At 39.1% G+C, this 21,231-nt stretch overlaps 1 protein-coding gene across 4 annotated transcripts in view; it reads right to left on the bottom strand.

The window, feature by feature from the left end:
* Positions 1–333: 333 nt before the first annotated feature.
* Positions 334–21,231, bottom strand: part of ANO4 (anoctamin 4) — a 357,757-nt gene continuing 336,859 nt past the window's right edge. The window contains exons 25-27 of one of the 4 annotated variants that reach the window (XM_029205408.1): positions 5,081–5,186; positions 3,364–3,559; positions 334–1,108 (exon numbers count right to left, since the gene is read on the bottom strand). In XM_029205408.1, coding sequence (XP_029061241.1) covers positions 3,368–3,559; positions 5,081–5,186 — 298 coding nt within the window. In that variant the 3' untranslated portion in view covers positions 334–1,108; positions 3,364–3,367. Of the gene's footprint in view, positions 1,109–3,359; positions 3,560–5,080; positions 5,187–21,231 lie in introns of all 4 variants that reach the window. The other 3 variants (XM_029205407.1, XM_029205406.1, XM_029205409.1) reach the window with 3 other exon arrangements.

Here is a 21,231-nt window from a genome sequence, read left to right as displayed (position 1 = left end):
TTGCTAGGATCAGCAGAGCATACTAGCAGGCAGGGTAATCAAAAGCATCATATGTATCATTGGTTATATTTCACATTTCCTCAACAAAGTGCATCAGTGGCATTTTCCAAACTCTTCTGAGTGATTTCTAATGAGTTGGCTTGGCACCCTCTCTAAGAAGGTAGAATGGAAGCAAAATGGAAAAGGTAGGTTAGGAAGAAAAATGTAGTCTCTCTGAAGGATGAAGTGATTTCTCAGGAGTGTTTGGGAGTGACAGACTTTCTTTAAAGACCCCCACTCTATGATTCCTCGTATTCTGTGAGAAGAAACTACAACAGAATTTCAGAAGACCCGGCTAAAAATATTCCATGTGCATAAATTTATTTTAAATTTTATTGCATCACATTATACAAGCATTAAACATGGCTTCATGTTGATGACTATTTAAATGTGAAAATTCATCATTCATGTCAGTACCTTTTGGCTATTTACAGGTAAGGAAGTTCTATGTACTTTTATATATCTCTGTATTTGTATGTACATATGTAAGAATACATGACTATACATATGTACACACAGAAATACATCTATGGCCATACACATAGCTATAGATATGTCATATATAATCTCCTCAGAAAGATCTGAAATTAAAAAAAAGAAAGAAAAAGTTGTAAACAGGGTCTTGTTTGTGTTGTTTGGTGACACGGAATTAGGACCATGTGACATTCTAGGAATGTGTGTCCAGGTGTCCAAATACCCTTTTCAGCCCAGTGTCTGTAAAATTCACATGGGATAGAATGCAAAAAAGGTAGCAAACAGGCTGAAAAACAGGCCCAGTATACAAGTTCCCCTTGGTTTTAAAAACTTGAGAATGTAACTGCCCATGATGTGCATGCTTGCTTGGTCAAGAATGGTCTATGGATGGATAGCATTTGTGTGCTGGGCTGCAATGTGATTTCACAGCAGCATGGTTTCCCAGGCAGTCCTTTAAGGGTGCTGACCCCCCTGCCACTGCCGACCTCGGCGACATGCACTGCGGTTGCATTTTAGTCATTCACTGGAATGTGCTTTTGCACAGCTGGGAGAAGTAAACAGAATTCAGGTCCTTGGCCTACAGATGAACTGTTACCTGGGAGGAAAAAAAAAAAAAAAGGTATTAAAATCCGAAGTACACATGATGGCTTAAAGGACATTATGTACAATGGTCTGTACTTAGTGTGAATCAAAGGCATTCGAAGAATCTGTAACCCCGAACCAGGTCAGGTATGGTATAAACATTGCTGTGCCTGCTTTACAGATGAACAGACAGAGTCAGAAAGGCAGTCTGAAGGAAGGTGACTTCCTGCCAACTGTTGGGAAAATAGAGACAGACAAAGACTATGCTTTCAAGCAAAATGCACAGATGTTGTCTTTGGGGAGTAACCAACCCAAAATGCTGAGGCTAGAAGGAACTCTCAAGTGTGAAGGGCCCTGTAGCCCAGCACAGCCCCGAGGTGAGGATAGTCTACCGTGGCACACTGGTCTCTGGGCACTGGAGCAGTTCTCTTCACTAATAATGTGTGCCTCCTACCCCAACTCAAGCCGTCCGATAGTCAGCCTTTCTCCTCTGAAAGCTGACCAGAGCCAGAGAAAAGGTGGTCAGAATGGGTGCAGGGGGCCAGGGGCTTGGAGCAAATGACAGAATCCCAGAAGGTTAAAGCCAGATAGGCTCTTAAAGTATTGTTTAGTCCAACTCCTTTTCTCTTGAAGATGTGGACACCGAATCCACGGGAATGCTCCACCCCAGGTCATACAGATAGAGAACGGACAGCCAGATCTAGATCCGCTGGACTACAGTGCAACGCTTAACAGCAGTGCAAATCCGATATAGTATTTGATAGCATTTTGTTTTGTAAATGTCTCACACTCATAACCTTATATGAGCTGCAAATTAGTTCCACCCAATAAGCAGGCTCAGAAAAATTAAGTAATTTTCCTGAACTCATATAGCCAAATGGCCGATCTGGAAAATGGCAAAATTACTAAGTAGCAAAACATTTCTTGCCTTTAGTGAAGCCAAGGCCTACTTTGGAATTGAGGGCAGAACCAGTTCAACATCTGTATACTATTATATTATCCCTGTGGCCTGGGGTCTAGGTGATATCCTCCAAGTCCACCCTCACACCCAACTCACAATAACCTCCTGGACTCTTAATGCAGGATAAAACTTCACTAATTTTAACAACAAACATCTCTGTAGATATCTGCTCTATTGTAACCTATATGAAAAGTGAAAAACATACATTTTTTCCTGTATATCTCATTTTTCTTTTGGAGGCCAAATTTTGGAAAACCTTTCAAAGTTAGTCTCCAAACAAGTGGAGAGAGAGGAATGAAGGCAAGGAAGGCAAAAGAAATGCTGGAATACTAGATTCACAGAGTATAAAAACTGAGGGCTCATCTTATCACTGAAGAAACTGAGGCACAGAGAAGTTAAGTGACTTGTCCAAGGACACACAGATAGTAATTGCCTTGCCAGAGAGAAGGTTTCAGAAGAACTTTCTGATATGTGGGAACATCATGAAAGTTTCTTACAGTGTTTTTAAGCGTAATGCACCCAACCTTTATTCATTAAATGTGCATTTAATGGGTGCCATGTACTTACCGCTGTGCTAACCAGCTGGAAGAATAAATTATAGTCCCTAGAGACTTTCCTAAAGATGCTTACAGCTGTGCTGGGGAAGCCTAATAACTATTTGAAAACCACAAATTAACAACACATATCAATATCTGTCAGTACATGTGGTCCTGATGCAGTAACCAGAGGTGTTTATCTGTCAGTACATGTGGTCCTGATGCAGTAACCAGAGGTGTTTATCTGTCAGTACATGTGGTCCTGATGCAGTAACCAGAGGTGTTTATAAAGAGTAAGTCTCAGTGGGCTGATGAGTCTGAGGAAAGCTTAGCGGGTGTGGCCTGACATGGATCAGCCTGGGAGGAAACAATACATGGGTGACGGAAGGAAGGCCATCTTGGGTGAGATGAAAAAGTGACTTTAATATCCCCATGGTAACATGCCCCTTCTTTCTGATGAAAGAGAATAGCCAGGCTAGAGTGGAAGGGGGAGGAGGGTTTATTTCAGGGGCCACCTAGGCCAACTCATGAAGACCTTGGCTGCCAGGCCAGAGTGTGACACGGAGACAGAGAAGAGTTGCAGGAGTTGTGTGCAAAGGGTAGGTTAAGTTAAACGTGCAATTTTAGTAAGAGACAAGCTGGTTTTGAAAGCTTCTAGAGGATTTATTTGCACCCCTATCAGGAGAACAATGGCAAGCTTTGATTCAGGGAGTTGAAAGCGCCCCTCCCAGCCAAGGAGAGGTCTCAGACTGTGAAACACTTCTCACCGACCTGGTCACGGCCACTCATTGTGGTGTGCTTTTCCATTTTTCTTTCTCTCTTTTCGTTCCTTCTGAAGACGCTCCAGTTCTGCTTCATACATCATCTCCTGAATCAAGTACTTCTCTCTTCTCATTCGATCCCTTAGATCTTTTGGGAGGTCCGGGATCAGATATGAAATGAGGTGTTTTATACAAAACACGAGGTGCTAGAAACACAGGGGAGAATACAACAGAGTCAGGCTTACTGTGCAGCCTTAGTGGAAAGAGCGCTGGGAGCTGGTCGAGAACAGGGATGTGGAGCCTCTGGTGTGTCTGGGGAGTGGAATAAGGCCAGGGGGTGGGTGTGAGAGGAAACAGAGTCACAGGGATAGGTGAGGACTGAACTTGGTGTAATGGCACCATACAGGAAATGACAAGAGGACTCAGGAAAGAAGGCGGAGAAGCAAAGGCCAGAAAATGCAAAGGAGAGCCAGAAGAATATACTGCGGAATCAGAAAGCCCAGGTTTGAATTCCAGCTCTACTTTTACCACTTAAGAGCTATCTGTTTACCTGAGGATAAGTCACTCTGAGCCTCAGTTCCCTCATCCACAAAATGGGTGTATTATGAAAATTTTAAGAAAATATTTTGAAATGCTTCACAGATTGTGAAATACGTTATTGCAGTGGTCTGGAACCAAAACCACAATATCTCCGAGGTATGCCTGAATAGGAAACTTCTAGTCTGAGCTAAGAGGCAGCCTTTACTTGTATTAATCTGGCTTTAATATAAGTATGTAACAAGAGAGATGAAAGTTCCATTTATGGGTATAGTTATGGGAATGCAAACTATTTTTAGTAGCACTTTTCTTAAAGACTAAAAGAAAATAGATGGTGTATTTTTATTGACACATAATACAGGCAATTACTAGGTAGATTATACTTTATAAGTAACGTCACGATGATGCATAACCAGAGGCTACCACTTGTAACACTCAGTTCAGTGTTTTCCAAACATTGTCCTTAAACATCAGAAGCATCTTGGAGGGCTGTGAAAAACAAATTGCAGACATAATGTATCAGAATCTCTGGGCGTGGGGATGGAAAAACTGCAATTTTCCTGAATTTTAAGAACAGCAGCCCTAGAATATTAAACTTAGGACCAATGGGACTTCCCTGGTGGTCCAGTGGTAAAGAATCCACCTTCCAATGCAGGGAACACGGGTTCGATCCCTGGCTGGGGAACTAAGATCCCACATGCCATGGGGCAACTAATCCTGTAGGCCACAACTACTGAGCTCGCACACCTCAACTAGAGAGCCCGCGTGCCACAAACTACAGAGCTCATGTGCTCTGGAGCCCGTGTGCCAGAACTAGAGAGAAGCCCGTGCACAGCAACGAAGAGCCCGCACACCTCAACAAAAGATCCCACATGCCTCAACAAAGATCCTGCGTGCCACAACTAAGACCAGACGCAGCCATAAAAATAAAATAAATAAATTTTAAAAATAAATTTAGGACCAATGATTCCTGACTTATTAACAGTCAACCCTGGACTTTCAAATATTTCTTAGAAAATTCAAGTACTTTAAGGAGAAGAAAAAGAAGAGAAAGAGATTACATAGTATTACTTATCCTGCTTCTGGACGTAAATAATCATATTGGAAGTTCTCATAACTTACATTCATTCATTACTTCGAGTTACTTCATTATGTCAAAGGAAATAAAGGAGTTGGTTGAGAAAACTTACCTCGAACACAATGATAAAAGCCAGTCGGGCTGCTAAGACATGCCAGAACTGCAGTGTGTAGCCATAGGGCACCAGTGAATGAGGAGGGTCACGGTAGTCTCGGTATCTATAAACACACAGGAGAGTGTTACATTCCAAATTATGATTTTCCTGACTCCCAAATCTCTTCCATCCCCACTATGTAGTCCTCATTCACGGGAGAAAAGTATACAAAGTTTCTGTATACTAGACATCTGTTGTTTTGCTTGTCCAGCATCTCTTCTGGTAAAAGAATCTCTCTTCTTCTCTGAAGAATTATCCGTGTGGGCTGGGCAGAGTTCTCCCCGTCGCTGACCCCAGCTCAGAAGATGAGCCAGACCTGATCAGTAAGACTCATCACCAGATCTTCTGCTAGAATGATTACTTAGTGAATTATCATGAAGCCCACAGAAGGTAAAAGCCTGGAGCTTCTGGTGGGCATCACAAACTGTGTGAAGTGAGCCTGCTTGAGAATGCAGTCAGTAGAACAAAAGCAGAGCCAGCAGAAAGGTGGTCTCTTGCTGACACTGCTGGAGACTTGGGATCTAGTCACTACTAACGTAATATCACCCCTCCAACCTGCTGGTTACCTGAACCAGTGAATTTCTTTTTAAGTCAGTTTATACTGGATTTCTGCCACTTGCCATTAGAGTCCTTCCTAAAATATGCTCCAACTGTAACTTCTGAGTAAGCATCAACTTCCACAGATGCCTGTTATCTACTAGGTGCCAAGCACTAGCCTAGGAACTTAGATCCATGAGACTCCATTTTATCCTTACCGTATCATTACTATTCTCAGGTGGGAAGACTGAGAAGTGACTCTCAGCGTCATACAGTGTTCATGTGTTTTGAATGTTCTTTTCATTCGCTCCAGAAATGTGAGAAGATATGGAAATACTGGTTATTACAACAGTTCTGTGTAGACATACTAAATTTCCCTTGTCCGAATAAAAACTATGATTGTCCAGGCACCTAACCTTAAGGTCGGAACTAATTTGCATATGAGGATACAGGATAATTTCTATGCAGAGCATCCTTGAAAATATCAAGGACTACAAAAATATGAGCTGTGACCATTATCATCATCAATAACATCATCTTAATTATTATTAGTGTCTATGGAATATAATAGTAACGTATCATGATTATTTTGCCAGTAACGTGATATTTATGCTGAGTACTTGGTGCTGAAATTAAGAATGAACCTGTTTTTCTTTGTCTGACTTACTTCACTAAGCATAATACCCTTCAGGTCCATCCATGTTGTTGCAAATGGCAAAATTTAATTCTTTTTTATGGCTGAGTAATATTTCATTGCGTGTGTGTATATACACATATATCTATATATCACATTCCCTTTATCCATCCATTGATGGATACTTAGATTGCTTCTATACTTTGGCTATTGTAAATAATGCTGCTATGAACATTGGGATGCATATATCTTTTCTAATTAGTGTTTTCATTTTCTTCGGATATATACCCATATGCTTAGTGAAGTAAGTCAGACAAAGGCAAATACTGTATGTTTCTGCTTACATGTGGAATCTAAAAAGTAAAACAAATAAATGAATGTAACAAAATAGACTCATAGATACAGAGAACAAACTAGTGGTTACCTGTGGCGAGAGGACTGGGGGGAGGGCCAAGATAGGGGAAGGGATTAAGAGGTACAAACTACTAGGTATAAAATAAATAATATACAAAGATGTAACATACTGCACAGGGATTATTACCAATATTTTATAATAACTTTAATTGGAGTATAATCTATGAAGATACCAAATCACTATGTTGTACACCTGAAACTAATACAAAGTTGTAAATCAACCATACTTAAAAAAAAAAGTGAATGTTAGTGCCTTCAAACTGTTGGTTCTCCCTATGATGATAAGGATTAGATAATCATTGAAAACACTCATTCTAACATATTGTTACATAATCTGCTCCTGTCATAGGTTCAATAAACAACGCCTGAAATTTCAGGAAGAATAATTTTATTCAGGACTAAAAGTTTGCATAGACTATTCTAACCTTCTTTTACTTTTTGCAGAGCACAGGTAGTCAAGAACCAGGAATTGTGTTTTCCAGTTAAGATAACATGTAATTCCTTTATTTGTCTTTAGCTACCTATATTTCAAATATAGTCCAAGTAAATATTCTAGAAGGAAAAGGAACAGTATGCTTTTTATTATATACACATGGTTAATTATCAGACAACAGTATACATAAAAGGAGGGAACCTGAATTGCTTCAAGAGTCACCATCATTGGGGCTTCCCTGGTGGCAGAGTGGTTAAGAATCTGCCTGCCAATGCAGGGGACATGGGTTCAAGCCCTGGTCTGGGAAGATCCCACATGCTGCGGAGCAACTTAAAGGCCCATGTGCCACAACTACTGAGCCTGTGCTCTAGAGCCGGTGAGCCACAACTACTGAAGCCGACGCACCTAGAGCCCGTGCTCCGCAACAAGAGAAGCCACCGCAATGAGAAGCCTGTGTACTGCAATGAAGAGTAGCCCCTGCTCGCCCCAGCTAGAGAAAGACCACATGCAGCAACGAAGACCCAACACAGCCAAAAATAAAAACAAATTAATTAATTAATTAAAAAAAAAAGAGTCACCATCATTGACTCCTTAACCTTTCTACACAATAGTGTTCATTAGAAAAGGGAAGTTCTTTTCAGGACCCACTGGTCCCTTTCCTATTTATGCTCTTCTCTGCTTTGACCTTTGCCCTTTGTTTTGCCTGCTCCATCTCCTAGCTTCTCAGATCTTGTTTGGCTTTTAATTTGAAGAATTTTGACAAATCTCTTCCTCCTCAGATACCTTCTAAATTCACTGGGTGGAAAATCATAGTTTTTCCTTGATCTTGCAGACCATTTTCCTTGACCATTTCCAAAAAATACGATTCAGATGTGTCGTTCTTAAAATTCATGCTGTAAACTCATAGCAAATAAATGAATTACTTTATTCAGCATAGCTGAATAAACTAGTATACATCAAATATAAACAGCCATTAAATTTAAGTATGAAAACTAGAAAGTTGAAACACTTTTATCACTCAATGAGAGTAGATTATCAAACACAATGACCATTTGTAAAACTGTACACATGCGATATGCAAAAGGTAAAGGGTTTTAAGTGGTGGTTTTAAATGTTAATTTATGTTTTTTTAGTATTTTAAAAATATTCTTTACATGTGCTTTTTAATATTTAGGAAACACATACTCATGGCTATGGTAAGTTGGCAACATTTTAGATAATTTCTACGTAGGGATCAGGTTGTTGAGAATATGCATCTGTTTGTTCAGCCTGTGTGTCATATACATCCATTTGTGATCTGTCACAGAGTTCTGCTAACCTGTACTCAGAGGAACACAACGCATCTACATTGGCACTTAGGTTCTGAGAACGAGAATCAGAACTTGTGAAATTCTTAGGAAGTTTGTTTTCAGAAGCAGCAGGTTTCTGGCTTCCTACTCTCTTAAGCCATTGTACCATAAAGTCAAGTTTCTCTCTGGAAAATTTCTTACTGCTACCCTAAGGGAATTAAAACTCAGTGGTGCTAATGAGTTTGTCATTTGCTTTGCCGCTGGCAGCTGTCTCCAGAATTATGTGCTGGAAAGTATACTGGAACCATGTTTGGAGTTTGCCTGACTAATAACGATCTTGGGTAATTCACGAAGCGCCGCTGGACATCACTTTTCCTTATCAACAAACTTAGGGTGTGTCCCACCCTGCTCTAAAATTTTGGACTCACTCTTTTCTTCTGTGAGAAGTTGCAGATGACTGTTGTAAGTGGAGCTCTCAGTTCACACTGCAGTCTACCCCTGGTCTCTTGGCCTTTTCCACTCAGCAGCGGTTTTGGCGAGGGCCGTGCTCAGATGTCATCTGTATCCCGTGTTTCTGTTTTTGATGCAGTCTAATTTTTTTGCAAAATAATCAGCTGCATGTTCTCTGGCACTTGTACGAAGAAAACACTTCCCTGCCCTTCTGTAGAAACAGCCAGGACACCAAGCCTTACGATAATCAATCAGTTTCACTCTTCTGATCTTTTAGCCTAGTATCTCCCAAGATACAATGTGGCCCAGTGGTGTTAATGTTGGGAGGAATTTTCCAAGTGAGTCAGAACTGTTTTCAGAAAGTAAAACTTTAAATTTCCTGGCTTCAATTTTACATGTGGGAAAGGCGGGGTGTTCCCTTTCGGCGTAAGTTAGTGAATTCTCTATAGCTGCTTTTATTTCTCAGGAAATGGATGATTGGCTTGCGAACATTATTTTTCTAGCACCAGGTATATTCTAGCACCAGTTAATTCATTCCCATTTTTTTAAACTGTGAAAATAAAAGCATATGTACATTTCAAAGAATGAGAAGTGAACCTCATCCAAGTTAAGCCACAGAACACGGTCAGTGGCTTAGAACATGCCTCACTGGCAAAGCCAGACACCCCGAGAGGTGATGACTGTTGTAATTTTCTGCTTCTCTTTATAATTATGCTACTTATGCAAGTGTTCCTAAATAAAACAGTGCTTGGTTTTATCTGCTTTGAATTCTATATAAATGGAATCATACTGTATGTTTTATTTTGTGAGTACATTTTTATTGCACAGTTTATTTTTGAGTTCTCATTTCTATTCCATTTTCTATTCTTATGTTAAACACCACACTGATATAATTATTATGACTTTATACTATATCTAATGTAAGGTAAATATCCACCTTGTTATTCTTCAAAAATATCTTGACTTTTCTTCATCCTTTGCATTTCTTTATAACATTATTTTGGCCCTCTGTTGCACAAAATTGGACTAATCACAATTCTTAGTTTTTATAACTAATCTTATTGGTCCATTCATGTTCTTCTTTTCTGCAGTTTTTATGTATATGTATTTAATAGTTTAATAACATAATGAACGATCATAAATCCTCCATGCAACCCAAGAATTAAACTATTACCGGGAACTTATATCCACCTCTGGGCTCCTCCTTCATCTCATCTCTTTGCTTCCCTTATCCTGAACTTCATTTTTATCATTAACATATTTTTGTTACGTATATTCATTTGTCTGAATATGATATTGTTCAGTTTTGTTTGTCTTGAACTCTCTAGAAAGGATGCTATACGGTACGCAGCCTTCTGAGACTTGCTTTTTTTTTTTTTTTTTTCTTTTTTTTTTAGCATTGTGCTACTGAGATTTATCTGTGCTGTTGCATGTGGCCATTGCTGTACAACAGACGCTAGTATGAATATATTGTGGTTTTATGTAGTGTATATTTCGATTTATACTCACAAGCTGGTCATTTCTCTATTTCCTTTCAAATTCCCTAACCATGTAAAGCTTTGAAAAACAAAGTGTTAAGTCTACCCAGTTCAGCAAATGCCCTTTGGGTAAAAGTTGGTTGCAGTGCTCTACATAGTACTCTGGATTCTGCTTTTATTTATTATTAAAAAATTTTGTTTTCTTGTGATGAGAACTTTTAAGATCTACTACCTTAGCAACTTTTTAAAAACTGAAGTATAGTCGATTTACAATATCATGTTAGTTTCAGGTTTATAGCACAGCAGTTCAGAATATATATATGTATATTCTTCCTCAGATTTTGTAATAATCCTTATAGGTTATTATGAAATATTGAGTATAGTTCCCTGTGCCATACAGTAGGTCCTTATTGGTTACCTATTTTATATATAGTAGTGAGTATATGTTAATCCCAATCTCCTAATTTATCCCTCCCCCACCCCCCTTTCCCCTTTGGTAACCATAAGTTTGTTTTCTATGTCTATGAGTCTCTGTTTTGGAAATAAGATCATTTGTATCTTTTTTTTTTTAAGATTCCAAATTTAAATGGTATCATATGATATTTATCTTTCTCTATCTGGCTTACTTCATTTAGTATGATAAGCTGTAGGTCCACCCATGTTGCTGCAAATGGCATTATTTCATTCTTTTTAATGGCTGAGTAATATTCCATTGTATATATGTACCACATCTTCTTTATCCATTCCTCTGTTGATGGACATTTCGGTTGCTTCCATGCCTTGGCGATTGTAAATAGTGCTGCAATGAACACTGGGGTGCGTGTATCTTTCCAAATTATGGTTTTCTCCAGATATATGCCCAGGAGTGTGATTGCAGGATCTATGGTAGCTCTATTTTTAGTTTTTTAAGGAACTTCCATACTGTTCTCAATAGTCACTGTACCAATTTACATTCCCACCAACAGTGTAGGAGAGTTCCCGTTTCTCCATACCCTCTCCAGCATTTATTTATAGACTTTTTGATGATGACCATTCTGACTGGTGTGAGGCAATACCTCATTGTAGTTTTGATTTGAATTCTCTAATAATTAGTGATTTCAAGCATTTTTTCATGTGCCTTTTGGCCATCTATATCTCTTCTTTGGAGAAATGTCTATATCTTCTGTCCATTTTTTTGATTGGGTTGTTTGTTTTTTTGATATAGAACTCTATGAGCTGTTTGTATAGTTTGGAAATTAATCCCTTGTCAGTAGCATCATTTGCAAATATTTTCTCCCATTCGTAGGTTGTCTTTTTGTTTTGTTTATGGTTTCCTTTGCTGTGCAAAAGCTTTGAAGTTTCATTAGGTTCCACTTGTTTATTTTTGTTTTTATTTCCATTTCTCCAGGAGGTGGGTCAAAAACGATCTTGCTGTGATTTATGTCATAGTGTTCTGCCTATATTTTCCTCTAAGATTTTGATAGCTTCTGGCCTTACATTTAGGTCTTTAATCCATTTTGAGCTTATTTTTGTGTATGGTGTTAGGGAGTGATCTAATCTCATATTTTTATATGTACCTGTCCAGTTTTCCCAGCACCACTTATTGAAGAGGCTGTCCTTTCTCCACTGTACATTCCTGCCTCCTTTATCAAAGATAAGGTGACCATATGTGCGTGGGTTTATCTCTGGGCTTTCTATCCTGTTCCATTGATCTGTATTTCTGTTTTTGTGCCAGTACCATACTGTCTTGATTACTGTAGCTTTGTAGTATAGTCTGAAGTCAGGGAGCCTGATTCCTCTAGCTCCGTTTTTCGTTCTCAAGATTGCTTTGGCTATTCGGGGTCTTCTGTGTTTCCATACAAATTGTGAGTTATTTTTTTCTAGTTCTGAGAAAAATGCCAGTGGTAGTTTGATAGGGATTGCATTGAATCTGTAGATTGCTTTGGGTAGTAGAGTCATTTTCACAATGTTGATTCTTCCAATCCAAGAACATGGTATATCTCTCCATCTATTTGTATCATCTTTAATTTCTTTCATCAGTGTTTTATAATTTTCTGCATACAGGTCTTCTGTCTCCTTAGGTAGGTTTATTCCTAGATATTTTATTCTTTTTGTTGCAGTGGTAAATGGGAGTGTTTTCTTGATTTCACTTTCATATTTTTCATCATTAGTGTATAGGAATGCCAGAGACTTCTGAGCATTAATTTTGTATCCTGCTACTTTACCAAATTCATTGATTAGCTCTAGTAGCTTTCTGGTAGCACCTTTAGGATTCTCTATGTATAGTATCATGTCATCTGCAAACAGTGACAGCTTTACTTCTTCCCGAGTTGGATTCCTTTTATTTCCTTTTCTTCTCTGATTGCTGTGGCTAAAACTTCCAAAACTCTGTTGAATAATAGTGGTGAGAGTGGGCAACCTTGTCTTGTTCCTGATCTTAGTGGAAATGTTTTCAGTTTTTCACCATTGAGGATGATGTTGGCTGTGGGTTTGTCATATATGGCCTCTATTATGTTGAAGAAGGTTTCCTCTATGCCTTCTTTCTGCAGGGTTTTTTTCACAAATGGGTGTTGAATTTTGTCAAAAGCTTTCTCTGCGTCTATTGAGATGATCGTATGGTTTTTCTCCTTCAATTTGTTAATATGGTGTATCACACTGATTGATTTGCATATATTGAAGAATCCTTGCATTCCTGGAATAAACCCCACTTGATCATGGTGTATGATCCTTTTAATGTGCTGTTGGAGTCTGTTTGCTATTATTTTGTTGAGGATTTTTGCATCTATGTTCATCAGTGATATTGGCCTGTAGTTTTCTTTCTTTGTGACATCCTTGTCTGGTTTTGATATCAGGGTGATGGTGGCCTTGTAGAATGAGTTTGGGTGTGTTCCTCCCTCTGCTATATTTTCGAAGAGTTTGAGAAGGATAGGTGTTAGCTCTTCTCTAAATGTTTGATGGAATTCGCCTGTGAATCCATCTGGTCCTGGGCTTTTGTTTGTTGGAAGATTTTTAATCACAATTTGAATTTCAGTGCTTGTGATTGGTTTGTTCATATTTTCTATTTCTTCCTGATTCAGCCTTGGCAGGTTGTGCATTTCTAAGAATTTGTCCATTTCTTTCAGGTTGTCCATTTTATTGACATAGAGTTGCTTGTAGTAATCTCTCCTGATCTTTTGTATTTCTGCAGTGTCAGTTGTTACTTCTCCTTTTTCATTTCTAATTCTATTGATTTGAGTCTTCTCCATTTTCTTCTTGATGAGTCTTGATGATAAAGCATTAGGTTTATTAATTTTGTTTATCTTCTCAACGAACCAGCTTTTAGTTTTATTGATCTTTGCTATCGTTTCCTTCATTTCTTTTTCATTTATTTCTCATCTGACCTTTTATGATTTCTTTCCTTCTGCTAACTTTGGAGTTGTTTTGTTCTTCTCTCTCTAATTGCTTTAGGTGCAAGGTTAGGTTGTTTATTCGAGATGTTTCCTGTTTCTTAAGGTAGGATTGTATTGCTATAAACTTCCCTCTTAGAACTGCTTTTGCTGCATCCCATCAGTTTTGGGTCGGCGTGTCTCCATTGTCATTTGTTTCTAGGTATTTTTTGATTTCCTCTTTGATTTCTTCAGTGATCACTTCGTTATTAAGTAATGTATTGTGTGTTTGTATTTTTTACAAATCTTTTCCTGTAATTGATATCTAGTCTCATAGCATTGTGGTCGGAAAAGATACTTGATACAATTTCAATTTTCTTAAATTTACCAAGGCTTGATTTGTGACCCAAGATATGATCTATCCTAGAGAATTTTCCATGAGCACTTGAGAAAAATGTGTTTTTTGTTGTTTTTGGATGGAATGTCCTATAAATATCAATTAAGTCCATCTTGTTTAATGTATCATTTAAAGCTTGTGTTTCCTTATTTATTTTCATTTTGGATGATCTATCCATTGGTGAAAGTGGGGTGTTAAATTCCCCTACTATGAATGTGTTACTGTCGATTTCCCCTTTTATGGCTGTTAGTATTTGCCTTATGTATTGAGGTGCTCCTTTGTTGGGTGCATAAATATTTACAATTGTTATATCCTCTTCTTGGATCGTTCCCTTGATCATTATGTAGTGTCCTTCTTTGCCTCTTCTAATAGTCTTTATTTTAAAGTCTATTTTGTCTGATATGAGAATTGCTACTCCAGCTTTCTTTTGGTTTCCATTTGCATGGAATATCTTTTTCCATCCCCTTACTTTCAGTCTGTATGTGTCTCTAGGTCTGAAGTGGGTCTCTTGGAGACAGCATATATATGGGTCTTGTTTTTGTATCCATTCAGCCAGTCTGTGTCTTTTGGTGGGAGCATTTAATCCATTTACATTTAAGGTAATTATTGACATGTATGTTACTATTCCCATTTTCTTAATTGTTTTGCGTTTGTTATTGTAGGTATTTTCCTTCTCTTGTGTTTCTTGCCTAGAGAAGTTCCTTTAGCATTTGTTGTATAGTTGGTTTGGTGGTGCTGAACTCTCTCAGCTTTTGCTTGTCTGTAAAGTTTTTAATTTCTCCATCAAATCTGAATGAGATCCTTGCTGGGTAGAGTAATCTTGGTTGTAGGTTTCTCTCCTTCATCACTTTAAATATGTCTTGCCAGTCCCTTCTGGCTTGCAGAGTTTCTGCTGAAAGATCAGCTGTTAACATTATGGGGATTCCCTTGTGTGTTATTTGTTGTTTTTCCCTTGCTGCTTTTAATATGTTTTCTTTGTAGTTAATTTTTGACAGTTTGATTAATATGTGTCTTCGCGTGTTTCTCCTTGGATTTATCTTGTATGGTACTCTCTGTGCTTCCTGGACTTGATTAACTATTTCCTTTCCCATATTAGGGAAGTTTTCAACTATAATCTCTTCAAATATTTTCTCAGTCCCTTTCTTTTACTCTTCTTCTGCAACCCCTATAATTCAAATGTGGGTGCATTTAATATTGTCCCAGAGGTCTCTGAGACTGTCCTCAGTTCTTTTCATTCTTTTTTCTTTATTCTGCTCTGCAGTAGTTATTTCCACTATTTTATCTTCCAGGTCACTTATGCGTTCTTCTGCCTCAGTTATTCTGATATTGATCCCATCTACAGTATTTTTAATTTAATTTATTGTGTTGTTCATCATTGCTTGTTTCATCTTTAGTTCTTCTAGGTCCTTGTTAAATGTTTCTTACATTTTCTCTATTTCCAAGATTTTGGATCATCTTTACTATCATTATTCTGAATTCTTTTTCAGGTAGACTGCCTATTTCCTCTTCATTTGTTAGGTCTGGTGGGTTTTCATCTTGCTCCTTCATCTGCTGTGTGTTTTTCTGTCTTCTCATTTTGCTTATCTTACTGTGTTTGGGGTCTCCTTTTTGCAGGCTGCAGGTTCATAGTTCCCGTTGTTTTTGGTGTCTGTCCCCAGCGGCTAACGTTGGTTCAGTGGTTTGTGTAGGCTTCCTGGTGGAGGGGACTAGTGCCTGTGTTCTGGTGGATGAGGCTGGATCTTGTCTTTCTGGTGGGCAGTTCCACGTCTGGTGGTGCGTTTTGGGGTGTCTGCGGACTTATGATTTTAGGCAGCCTTTCTGCTAATGGGTGGTGTTGTGTTCCTGTCTTGCTAGTTGTTTGGCATAGGGTGTCCAGCACTGTAGCTTGCCGGTTGTTGAGTGAAGCTGGGTTCTGGTGTTGAGATGGAGATCTCTGGGAGATTTTTGCCGTTTGATATTATGTGGAGCTGGAAGGTTTCTTGTGGACCAGTGTCCTGAAATTGGCTCTCCCACCTCAGAGGCACACACTGACCCCTGGCTGCAGCACCAAGAGCCTTTCATCCACACGGCTCAGAATAAAAGGGAGAAAAATTTGAAAGAAAGAAAGCAAAGAAAAGAAAAGAAAGAAAGAAAGAGGATAAAATAAAATAAAATAAAGATAAAATAACAAAGTTATTAAAATAAAAATTAAGAAAAATTTTAAAAAGCAAACAAACATACAAAAAACGGATGGATAGAACCCTAGGACAAATGGTGAAAGCAAAGCTATACAGACAAAATCTCACACAGAAGCATACACATACACACTCAGAAAGAGAGGAAAAGGGGAAAAAAATCATAAATCTTGCTCTGAAAGTCCACCTCCTCAATTTGGGATGATTCATTGTCTATTCATGTATTCCACAGATGCAGGGTACATCAAGTTGATTGTGGAGCTTTAATCCGCTGCTTCTGAGGCCGCTGGGAGAGAGTTCCCTTTCTCTTCTTTGTTCGCACAGCTCCCGGGGCTCAGCTTTGGATTTGGCCCCGCCTCTGCGTGTAGGTCGCCGGAGGGCGTCTGTTCTTCGCTCAGACAGGACGGGGTTAAAGGCGCAGCTGCTTAGGGGGCTCTGGCTCACTCAGTCCGGTGGGTAGGAGGGGTGTGGCTGCGGCGCGAGCCTGCGGCAGCCGAGGCCAGCATGACGTTGCACCAGCCTGAGGCGCGCCGTGCGTTCTCCCGGGGAAGTTGTCCCTGGATCCCGGAACCCTGGTAGTGGCGGGCTGCACAGGCTCCCCGGAACGGGGGTGTGGATAGTGACCTGTGCTCGCACACAGGCTTCTTGGTGGCGACAGCAGCAGCCTTAGCATCTCATGCCAGTCTCTGGGGTCCGCACTTTTAGCCGCAGCTCGCGCCCGTCTCTGGAGCTCCTTTAAGCAGCGCTCTTAATCCCCTCTACTCATGCACCAGGAGACAAAGAGGGAAGAAAAAGTCTCTTGCCTCTTCGGCAGGTCCAGACATTTTTCCGGACTCCCTCTCGACTAGCCGTGGTGCACTAACCCCCTGCAGGCTGTGTTCTCGCCGCCAACCCCAGTCCTCTCCCTGCGCTCTGACCGAAGCCCGAGCCTTAGCTCCCAGCCCCGCCTGCCCCGGCGGGGGAGCAGACAAGCCTCTCGGGCTGGTGAGTGCCGGTCTGCACCGATCCTCTGTGCGGGAATCTCTCCGCTTTGCCCTCCGCACCCCTGTTGCTGTGCTCTCTTCCGCAGCTCCGAAGCTTCCTCCCTCTGCCACCCGCAGTCTCCGCCCGCGAAGGGGCTTCCTAGTGTGCGGAAACCTTTCCTCCTTCACAGCTCCCTCACACTGGTGCAGGTCCCGTCCCTATTCTCTTCTCTCTGTTTATGCTTTTTTCTTTTGCCCTACCCAGGTACGTGGGGAGTTTCTTGCCTTTTGGGAGGTCTGAGGTCTTCTGCCAGTGTTCAGTATGTGTTCTGTAGGAGTTGTTCCACGTGTAGATGTATTTCTGGTGTATCTGTGAGGAGGAAGGTGATCTCCCGTCTTACTCTTCCGCCATCTTCCCCCTCCTCAAATTTTAAGATTTTTTGTTCTAGTTCTGTAAAAAATGCCATTGGTAATTTGATAGGGATGGCATTGAATCTGCAGATTGATTGCTTTCGGTAGTGTAGCCATTTTCACAATATTGAGTCTTCCAATCCAAGAACATGGTATGTCTCTCCATCTGTTTGTGTCACCTTTAATTTCTTTCATCAGTGTTTTATTGTTTTCTGAGTAGATGTCTTTTACCTCCTAAGGTAGGTTTATTCCTAGGTGTTTTATTCTTTTTGTTGCAGTGGTGAATGGGATTCTTTCCTTAATTTCTCTTTCTGATCTTTCGTTGTTAGTGTATAGGAATGCAAGAGATTTCGGTGGATTACTTTCACATCCTGCAACTTTACCAAATTCATTGATTAGCTCTAGTAGTTTTCTGATGGCATATTTAGGATTTTCTATGTATAGTATCATGTCATCTGCAAACAGTGACAGTTTTACTTCTTTTCCAATTTGGATTCTTTTCTTTCTTTTTCTTCTCTGATTGCTGTGGCTAGGACTTCCAAAACTATCGTGAATAATAGTGGTGAGAGTGGACATCCTTGTCTTGTTCCTGACCTTAGAGGAAATGCTTTCAGTTTTTCACCATTGAGAATGATGTTTGCTGTGGGTTTGTCGTATATGGCCTTTATTATGTTGAGGTAGGTTCCGTCTGTGCCCACTTTCTGGAGAGTTTTTATCATAAATCGGTGTTGAATTTTGTCAAAAGCCTTTTCTGCATCTATTGAGATTATCATATGGTTTTTATTCTTCAATTTGTTAATATGGTGTATCACACTGATTGACTTGCATATACTGAAGACTCCTTGCATCCCTGAGAGAAATCCCACATGATTATGGTGTATGATCCTTTTAATGTGTTGTTGGATTCTGTTTGTTAGTAGTTTGTTGAGGACTTTTGCATCTATATTCATCAGTGGTATTGGTCTGTAATTTTCTTTTTTGTAATATCTTTGTCTGGTGTTGGTATCAGGATAATGGTGTCCTCGTAGAATGAGTTTGGGAATGTTCCTTCCTTGCCGTTTTTTGGAAGAGTTTGAGAAGGATGGGTGTTAGCTCTTCTCTAAATGTTTGATAGAATTCAGCTGTGAAGCCATCTGGTCCTGGGCTTTTGTTTGTTGGAAGATTTTTAATCACAGTTTCAATTTCATTACTTGTGATCAGTCTGTTCATATTTTCTGTTTTTTCTTGGTTCAGTCTTAGAAGGTTATACCTTTCTAAGAAATTGTCCATTTCTTCCAGGTTGTCCATTTTTTGGGCATAGAGTTGCTTGTAGTAGTCTCTTGGGATGGTTTGTATTTCTGTGGTGCCTGTTTAACTTCTCCTTTTTCATTTCTAATTTTATTGATTTCAGTCCTCTCCCTCTTTTTCTTGATAAGTCTGGCTAAATGTTTATCAATTTTGTTTATCTTCTCAAAGAACCAGCTTTTAGTATTATTGATCTTTGCTATTGTTTTCTTTGTTTCTGTATCATTTATTTCTGCTCTGATCTTTATGATTTCTTTCCTTCTACTAACTTTGGGTTTTGTTTGTTCTTCTTTCTCTAGTTCCTTTAGATGTAAGGTTAGATTGTTTATTTGAGATTTTTCTTGTTTCTTGAGGTAGGGTAGGTAGGATTTTATTGCTATAAACTTCCCTCTTAGAACTGCTTTTGCTGCGTCCCATAGGTTTTGGATCATTGTGTTTTCACTGTCATTTGTTTCTAGGTATTTTTTGATTTCCTCTCTGATTTCTTTAGTGATCTCTTGGTTATTTAATAATGTATTGTTTAGCCTCCATATGTTTGTGTTTTTTACCTTTTTTTCCCCTGTAATTTATTTCTAATCTCTTTTGTTCAGAAAAGATGCTTGATATGATTTCAATTTTCTTAAATTTACCGAGCCTTGATTTTTGACCCAAGATGTGATCTACCAGGAGAATGTTCCATGTGAACTTGAAATAAAGTGTAATCTGCTGTTTTCGGATGTCCTGTATATGTCAATTAAATCTATCTGGTCTACTGTGTCATTTAAAGCTTGAGTTTCCTTATTAATTTTCTTGTGGATGATCTGTCCATTGGTGTAAGTGAGGTGTTAAAGTCCCCCACTATTATTGTGTTACTGTTGATTTCCTCTTTTATAGCTGTTAGCATTTGTCTTATGTATTGAGGTGCTCCTATGTTAGGTGCATATATATTTATAATTGTTATATTTTCTTCTTGGATTGATCCCTTGATCATTATGTAGTGTGCTTCCGTGTTTCTTGTACCATTCTTTATTTTAATGTCTATTTGATATGAGTATTGCTACTTTCTTTTGAATTCCATTTCCATGGAATATCTTTTTTCCATCTCCTCAGTTTCAGTCTGTATGTGTTCATAGGTCTGAAGTGGGTCTATTGTAGACAGCATATACATGGGTCTTGTTTTTCTATCCATTCAGCAAGCCTGTGTCTTTTGGTTGGAGCATTTAATCCATTCACATTTAAGGTAGTTATCGACATGTATGTTCCTGTTACCATTTTCTTAATTGTTTTGGGTTTGTTTTTGTAGGTCCTTTTCTTCTCTTGTGTTTCCCACTTAGAAAAGTTCTGTTAGCATTTGTTGTAGAGCTGGTTTGGTGGTGCTGAATTCTCTTAGCTTTTGCTTGTCTGTAAAGCTTTTGATTTCTCCATCAAATCTGAATGAGATCCTTGCTGGGTAGAGTAATCTTGGTTGTAGGCTCTTCCCTTTCATCACTTTAAATATATTGTGCCACTCCTTTCTGGCTTGTAGAGTTTCTGCTGAGAAATCAGCTGCTAACCTTATGGGAGTTCCCTTGTATATTATCTGTCCTTTTTCCCTTGTTCCTTTTAATAATTTTTCTTTGTCTTTAATTTTTGTCAATTTGATTACTGTGTGTCTCGCTGTGTTTCTCCTTGGGTTTCTCCTGCCTGGGACTCTCTGTGTTTCCTGCACTTGGGTGGCTATTTCCTTTCCTATGTTAGGGAAGTTTTTGACTATAATCTCTTCAAATATTTTCTTGGGTCCTTTTTCTCTCTTTTTTTTTTTCTGGGACCCCTATAATGAGAATGTTGGTGCATTTGATTTTGTCCCAGAGGTCTCTTAGGCTGTCTTCATTTCCTTTCATTCTTTTTCTTTATTCTGTTCCACGGCAATGAATTCCACCATTCTGTCTTCCAGGTCACTTATCTGTTCTTCTGCCTCAGTTATTCTGCTGTTGATTCCTTCTAGTGTAGTTCTCATTTCAGTTATTGTATTGTTCATCTCTGTTTGTTCTTTAATTCTTCTAGGTGTTTGTTCTTTAATTCTTCTAGGTCTTTGTTAAACACTTCTTGCATCTTCTCAATCTTTGCCTCCATTCTTTTTCTGAGGGCCTGGATCATCTTCACTATCATTATTCTGAATTCCTTTTCTGGAAGATTGCCTATCTCCACTTCATTTAGTTGTTTTTCTGGGGTTTTATCTTGTTACTTCATCTGGTACATAGTCCTTTGCTTTTTCATTTTGTCTATCTTTTTGTGAATGTGGTTTTCATTCCACAGGCTGCAGGATTGTAGTTTTTCTTGCTTC

This window comes from Monodon monoceros, unplaced genomic scaffold (genome assembly GCF_005190385.1).
Source record: "Monodon monoceros isolate NGI ecotype Baffin Bay Population unplaced genomic scaffold, NGI_Narwhal_1 Super_Scaffold_6, whole genome shotgun sequence".
NCBI classification, from domain to species: domain Eukaryota; kingdom Metazoa; phylum Chordata; class Mammalia; order Artiodactyla; family Monodontidae; genus Monodon; species Monodon monoceros.
The sequence above is the reverse complement of the archived record's forward strand: the minus strand, read 5'-3'. Positions and strand labels throughout refer to the sequence as shown.